This window comes from Paroedura picta, chromosome 4 (genome assembly GCF_049243985.1).
Source record: "Paroedura picta isolate Pp20150507F chromosome 4, Ppicta_v3.0, whole genome shotgun sequence".
Lineage (NCBI taxonomy): Eukaryota > Metazoa > Chordata > Lepidosauria > Squamata > Gekkonidae > Paroedura > Paroedura picta.
Window position 1 is genome coordinate 110,888,625 of NC_135372.1, and position 7,994 is coordinate 110,896,618.

At 44.1% G+C, this 7,994-nt stretch overlaps 1 protein-coding gene across 8 annotated transcripts in view; it reads right to left on the minus strand.

The window, feature by feature from the left end:
* SYT2 (synaptotagmin 2) overlaps positions 1-7,994 on the minus strand; it is a 188,941-nt gene that overhangs the window by 6,923 nt on the left and 174,024 nt on the right. For all 8 annotated transcript variants that reach the window (XM_077335059.1, XM_077335056.1, XM_077335053.1 and 5 more), the window contains 4 exons: positions 7,819-7,986; positions 5,808-5,975; positions 3,801-3,918; positions 1,186-1,319 (listed from right to left, as the gene is read on the minus strand). In XM_077335059.1, the coding sequence (XP_077191174.1) occupies positions 1,186-1,319; positions 3,801-3,918; positions 5,808-5,975; positions 7,819-7,986 (588 nt within the window). The remainder of the gene's footprint in view (positions 1-1,185; positions 1,320-3,800; positions 3,919-5,807; positions 5,976-7,818; positions 7,987-7,994) is intronic.

The window sequence follows — 7,994 nt, forward strand, 5'->3', positions numbered from 1 at the left end:
TCCTATAGCAGGTTCTACCATTGTGTCAGTTCTGGAAATATGGTTGCACTGATACCAAGTTTGGGGTCTGGCTTTCCTGCTGATTAGAAATGAGTCCTTCCCATACTTTGACACAGTGCTATGGTGTTCTCGTGCACCTTCCTTTGCTGGGTTTTCTGAGCTATTCCTAAGCCTGCTTTACAATGATCATTTAGGATATAGCACAGCAAAGTCAGGATGGCATTTCAACAGAGAACTCGGAACATTACCTTGTCTGGTCCATGCTGGTACCATTTCCCCTGTGCCCATCCAGTTAGGAGAACTGAGTGATAAAGATTGTGCAGGATAATAACTGCCCCTGCTCTGGTCCTCAGAGAACTGACTTGCTAGGGAGAAGGTCTGGTCTGATGTTTATGATGATGACCAAGGTGTCCCTGTGAAGTGAGCTTTCTTCCCCATGGGGGAAGATTTCCCAGCCAACTAGAAATCCCAGCCAACTAGATTTCCCAGCCAACTCGAAATCCCAACCAACTAGATTTCCCAGTTTAGGCTATGGATGAGTGGCTGCACACTTCCAGAGGGTAGCCATCTTGGTTTACAGTAGAATAACTAGATGCGAGTTCAGAAATTATGTTAGAGACTATCAAGATTTGGAGGGGGGCATGAACTTTTGAGAGTCAAGACTCTCTTTGTCAGACACCCAACTCATATCATGAAAATCTTCTTGGTCTCTAAAGTGCTACTGGACTTGAATCTAGCTGTTCTCCTGCAGGCTTCTGAAAGTATGCAAACACTCAGGGTAGTCTAAAATGTTATTAATGGGGGTCAAAAAACCTGCAACCCTACGTCTATACCCTGAAATGACCTTGTCCAGGTGTAGTCTTTATTAGGCTCTAGCTTGATGTTTTAAACAATGCACATATCTAGTATCTGCTAGCTTACTATTTTAGATGGATAAAAAAATAAAATACAATTTTTTATTTTTAATAAATAACTCAAATTAGACCAGACTGTACAAACACTCCACCACCATCACCCCTGTGCTCACACTATGAGAAGCAGATGGTCCATGGTCCAAGCAACATAGTGAGGAGCTAGATCATCACCACCTACTTGAGCCATGTGACTAGGGAGGCCATTGTCTCTCCCTCCCTCCCTCCCTCCCTCCCCCAGGTGTTCTCAAGTGAGAATACTGAGCGTGCAGACCTGTATCTGCTCAAAGGGGATCTCAAAGCTGAAGGACTCATTGAAGTAAGGGTTCAGGGTCTTCTTCTTGACAGTGGTCTTCTTCTTCTTAAGTCGCTTGCCATTCTGCAGCAGGTGAATCTTCACATAGGGATCTGAGGAGAAACAGCCCAAACAGCTCAGTATTGGAAACCAGCAACACAGCTCCACAGACAGGAGCACAGGAGAACAAAGCCTCAAAAAAAGGGACCAATCCGGGATCATCTATGATCCTCAGAGGAATGGACTGAATAGAAGCACCATTGACATTTTAGGTCAGAGTTCTGAGCAGCTTTTGTAGACCTTGTTTCCTTTAGAGAAGTCAATTCCGACAGCCTGGGTCCTCTTGTCATGCTGCTCACTCATTTCTAGATTTCCCTGATGCAGTGCATCTTGCTGTTCTGACTTATTTTGACTGCAAGTCAACTTAATAATGTAACTAGCTACTAGTGTGTTTTTGAATGTAAGCTGTCTCCATGCCTAGAAACTGGCAAGAGACAGAAGAGAGGAACTTATGGTGTGTGGGTGGGAGATGGGTGTTGCCTTGCATGATGAGGCCACTTCTAGCTTGACACAGAAGTGACATCATTGCACCAGAAGTGACACTTTACCATTCACTCAAATCTCTCTAGTGTAACCTGAAAGTGTTGGGTGAACGCTACAGCATCACCCAATGGGATGATGTAACTTCTGTGTTGCAGCAGAAAGGGCCCTATTGCACAAGGCAATGCAGATAGTCCCCCCGCTTCACCCACCATTTTCCTCCCACTGTCCAACTGCACAGTGATGGGGAGGGGAGGGGGGAGCTTCCATGTCGCCAGTGGATAGCTGGTAACACTACACTACTTGGTAGCTCTTATTAAAATTTTAACCTGTTGGAATGTTCCAGAACACACTGAAGAAAACATATTTGGACAAATCAAAGCAATCTTAGAAAGAAATACAGTTGCATGTCATCCAATACATTTATTGTTTCACAACTTCAGAAATAACAGCCATTGTCTTCTATCAAATACCTACTTGCCTTCCATCCATACTATATTTGTTTATTTAATCCCTGGAACTGTTTCCACTTTTACTAATGAAGGTTGCCTGGACTCTTTTGGTTTGGTGGCAATTACCATGCAAGCGACAATTCATAAGTCATCATTTCCCAACCTTCAGTCAAAATAATACCTTTGAAATATCCCGGTAAATAATGTGGTTGAGAGGCACCTCCTGTGTCCCCCCAGCAGAACACCGCTCCACCCTGGCCCCTCTCTGCTCCCACACTTTGCTAGCCTCTGACAGAGACACAACGGAGGTTAAGCTCCCTGTTCCCTCCAGCATTCTGGCTGCTAGTTCCCCGGAATGGAACAGGCATCCCTGTATTCTCCCCGGCCTTGGGAAGGTCCCCCTCTTATATCCCCCTTCCTGTGTTCTCCCACCCTTGTTCCATTTCCCCTAAGGCCAGTCCCAAACAGGGGTTGTCATGGCACTATGCACCTCCCACCCTCTACTGCTGCTTTAGTTTTTAGATCCTTTTGATATTTTGGTGCATGGCACTTAAAAAATATTCAGAAAAGCAATATATAAAAAGAATAAAGATGTTGATAAAATGGACTGGGGGGGGGGGATGCTGGGGAGGGGATTGCACACCCCTAGTCATAATTACATGGAATTTAAACTAACTAACTTACATAATTTTAAACTAACAAGGCAAGAGTCCAGTCCTACCCAATCATCATCTGGAGACCCACATTGAACTTTTGATTAGGTAGCATAATGACGGTGGTGTTTCATTCCGTTCTATGAGAATTCCTGGTCCTGTTCAGGAGGCCTGAACAAAACAATATCCTGAACAAAACAATATACCTCTTTCCCTTCACCTACATGAAACAGAGGACAGGCATTTGTCATGTGGATGGCCATTCTGGCCAGTGCAGATTTTCTATCTGCCTTAGAAGGCAGCAGGAAAAAAAAGACCACTGTGCTCCTAGTAAGCAGAAATGCGTTGAGAGCCCTTTTGTATTGGCTTATGGGGGCCATCTGGTGGACAGGAACTAGGGGTGTGCATTTGGCTCTATCTGAGCCAGACAAATACCTTATTGGTATTTGTTGGCTATTCTTTCAGCTGGATCTAGAATAGAGTGTATTTTCAACTAACAAGCATAGACAATTCCAGATAATCCCCCGCAAAATTGGGATTTTCTAGGGAAACAGGCTGGCCACAGTTAAATGGCATTTAAACCAAGTGCACACCCTTTAAATACCATTCTGGGCAAAGCACAAACATATCTGAAGGGACCCTGACACCTTTAAATGTCAGCAAAAAAGAAGGGACTGATGTCAAACCAGAGAGACTCTGTTGTAGAAACTGAAGGGGGGAAATTTTGCGAATTGGTTCCACTGGATACTCCCAGGTTAATGCCTTAATGGTCCAACCATGTGTAATGGAGCTGAAAAAAATTGGGATTTATAAAAGAAAACCCACTCTAATTTGAATACCAGAATTGGAATTTGATTTCTTTTTTGGAGAATCCCGGATTTGGGGGGTCCAATATATCTGAATCTGAAAAATTCTGATTTTTAAATGTGTGCAACTGTCTCACACTCACCTGAAAGTCCACCAACATCCATCTTTTTCAAGTTCTTTGCTTCCAAGATACAGACAGTGAGCTTCCCAGCAGTGGGCACATATCGTAGCGAGATGCAGATGTCTCCCAATTTCTCAGGCTGATGAAGAAAATGAAGATTAAAATTAATTCAGGAAGTTTGCTTTTAAATATTCTGAGTAAGGTGAATGATACCTGAATCTCTTCAGTTATCAAGGAGGATGGTGGTAGATGGGTGGACAAAAACATAACATCCGCCTGTCTAACCTTGTACAGATTCTCCACATGCCTGGAGGTGTGCCTGGAAAAGCTGCAGTGCTCAGGATATTAGGATATAATTAGCTAAGAATATGATCCTTGGGCTTTTGTTCCATGGTTGCAATGTCCATCTCCAAAGCCTGAGCCATTCTGGTCATTTGCCTGGCATAAAGGCATAAGTCCTCACTAGATGAGATTGGTGCCGGAACCCTGATTTGTTTGTTGGGAGATTCTCAGCTCCTTTTCTTTCTCATCAGAGTCCAAAGGACTTTCTTTCTGGCGCACATGAGATACACACAGAATTATATAATAGCGAAGAGTGGTGACCCTAGGCATATATCATAGGAGGTGGTCTCCAAAAAGGATAAAATGTACATATATTGGTTGGAGCCATAATTTACAGATCCCATTCAACCACTCAGCTACACTTTATAATGAGCTTAATATAGATATTTTATATAGAGTGTATTATCACAGTTCTGACCACTGGGGAAGACCCAGTAGGGTCGAAACGCGTTTGGTCTTATGTGCAGTTAGTTCTGTATAGTTTTTATGAAGTTTTTATTCTGTTTTTAATTGTGCACTATAATAAATAATTAACAAGCTTTACATTATTTTATTGTGGAGGGCATTCAGACCAGTCCTGGAGATAATCTGGGGACATGCAGTATGGGTATGGTTGTCAGGGAAAAGAAGGGTATGGCTGGTGCCAAACCGTAAAACTCAATGGATCCAGTTGAGTTGGTCTTGGATCTGAAGCTATCATAGTATCCAATGAAAGATCAAATTCTGACACAGAAGAGGTGGGCAGGGCTGAATGGATTGAAAAGGTCCTCAGTGGAGCAGTGGGGAGCCTCAGATTCAGGCATGGCATCCTTGGGTGGTGAGTCCTGGGGGACTGATGGGTGTCAAGTCACAGATTTGGTTTTCTCTATGTGTTTTGATTTAGAATGACTCTTCTTCACCAGTGGTTCTGATGTACTCCTTGGAACCAATGGAACCAGGGACAAACATTGGTGCCAGGGTGGCTGATGGAACTGAGGGACCCGGAGCTGCCAGGGAAGATTCTGAGGTAGACAGCGGGGCAGGTTTGGGAGGCTTGTCAGATGAGGGCAATGCCTTTTCCCACAGGGCAGCCTTTAAATGGAAAGCCCCATCAGGCTGCACTTTAGGGGTGAATTGTTCACACCTGGCAGTTTCCCCCATTGTACTCTTTACTGAGACATAAAATGCACAGTGCATGATTACTGAAATGAGACATTTTAGTACCACATTTGGGCTTTCTTAGCCATTCTGCCCCAAGAGGGGGGAATCTCTGGAGAAAGCAAGGCAGGATGCTGAGGCAGCTCTTTGACCCTGAACAATCAGCACGAGACAAAGGAGTGTGCAGCTTCCCCTTAGTTCAGTTAAACTGTTATTTTCTTCTCACACCAAACTCCAGTAAACTAATGACCTTCTTCTGTAGGGAATAAACACCAGAATTTTTTTCCCACATCTGGAGAGTTGAGAAGAAGGAACTTCTTCAATTACAGTGAAAAAGAAACTAAGGCAAAGAGGTGACATCTTCCCATTGACCATATAACTGTTTTGGTGGGAAGGACAGCTCACAATGGTTAGGGAGGGGGCCTTCTAGAGGACTTTTTAAAAGCTTTTTAAACTTTGAAATTAATTTCTCTACAGCAGGCCCACTTGGCTGCAGTCCCAAGACTGAAGATGAACATATTATTTATCCTCTTGACTCCCCTGCCTTACCTCCTCTTTTTCTGCACTCTCTAGGTCTCTCCACTCTTCAATGGGCTGTCCCAAGTCCACGGTGTTCATGGGCACCTTGACTTCCCCAATGATGTCATGCTTGGAGAAGCGGTCAAAGTCATAGATGGCCATCACCAAAGTCTTCCCACCCAGTTCCTGATATGGAATCTGTTTCACAAAGAAGAATTGTTCAACAGTCACATGGCAGGCCTAATAGAAGGTAGTGAAATGTTGTTAAAATTTTGCATACAGTACCAAATGTGTTTACTTAGAAAAAGAACACAAAGAAACTGTGCTTTAAACAGCAACACTATGTTTAAAATGTAATTATTCATACAGAATGGATAAGTACTTTAATCACTGGCTTAGCAAACCGTATCAAGGTCAACAGGGCAGGAAATGTCACAACGCAGGGAAAGTCACTAGACTGAGGACTAGTTTCATTATATCCTGAGGTGGAGTAGCTCCCAGGTCCCAGGGCTCCTAGTAGAGCCAAGGGCTGATGACTCCCTTATGTTCCCCCCTTGCCTACACACCCTTCTGAGCACCCAACCCACTTGCTAGTGCAGTACCAACTACACTACCTGCTGCATGTGTTGCATGTGCTCCCAGCACTAGGGAAGTGTGTCCATGAGTTGCAAGGCAGCAGCAATGCTCCTGACAATTGTGACAGTGGCACTTCCAGCTGCACATATCACCCAGTGCCATAAGGGAAAGGGCTCACTGGCAGAGCAGCTGGATGTGAGTGTGGGCAGGAAGAGGCTGCAGTAAGGGTGACACATGAGTGGGTGGCAAAGGAAGTTTGAGCTGGGGGGCTTGGTGATAGGCAGAGGAGGGCAGGAACTCTCTGGATTTTCACAAACCCTCTTCCAACTTTCTTACTTTGCTGGCAATAAGACAGTAGTTATTGATCACCCAAGAGAATGGGGTAAACAAATGTGTCCGCTAAAATCCAACTGTCGAGGAACTAGTTGGGTCACCAGAGCCTGATGAAAGCCACTCAGAGCTTCCTGGAGAAAGAGTAGGGTAGAGATAAACAAATAATAAAGTAATATTTCTGGACAGAAAGGCTCAGGAATCAGATATATTCCAATTTCCCCCAATGTGCATCTGATTTCCTACTTCAGATTAATTATTTAGAGCCTAAGCAAGTAATCAGAAAGGTACTTGTGAATTCTTGTCATCTGTTATTGACATTGCCTCTTGTGGTGCAGACTGGTAAGGCAGCGATATGCTGTCTGGAGCTGTCTGCCCATGAGGTTGGGAGTTCAATCCCAGCAGCCGGCTCAAGGTTGACTCAGCCTTCCATCCTTCCGAGGTCGGTAAAATGAGTACCCAGCTTGCTGGGGGGTAAACGGTAATGACTGGGGAAGGCACTGGCAAACCACCCCGTATTGAGTCTGCCATGCAAACGCTAAGAGGGCGTCACCCCAAGGGTCAGACATGACTCGGTGCTTGCACAGGGGATACCTTTACCTTTACCTTATTGACATTTCCCGGCAGAAGGACATCTGGTGACTGCATATTTTGGTAGGACACTTTTAATAAACTTGCCACAAAGATTCTAACACTGCAAACATATGCACACTTCCTTGGAAGTAAGTCCAACTGAGTAAAATGGGAATTACTTTCAAGTAAGCATGCATAGAATTGGGCTGCCTGATGAATTTTCCAAGAATTTAGAATTAAGTACTGTTTGTATATAATTAGGCATCTCCTACACAGGATTTACACATCAGTGTTCAATATGGGCCCTTTCGATAGTGCCTTCAGAACTGCATGAGTTTGAGTTCTTATTCCTATATGGTAGGTTTTAATATCAATATTAATTCTTAAGGGCTACACTTACTTTTGCTGAAATTCTTCCTGCCAGGAATTACACTGCCTCCAGTTTTCCTACTTTGGCCTAGAAATATCTTTAAGGCATACAGATATTTTCAAGGTAATCTGAACCATTCCAGGTCTCTTTCTGTTTGAAACGTATCAACTGCAGGAGATGCCTGGGCCTCACCTTGAAGACAAAGGTCTCATTGTAGGTTGGATTGAGGGTCTTCTTTTGCACTTTGGTCTCATACTTCTTCTTCTTGTCAGGAAGGAGGAAGACTTTGACATAAGGGTCCGAGGTGCCACCCATGTCCAGTGCTGGGAGTTCAGCAGCTTGGAGGATCCCTACTGTGAGCTGGAAGG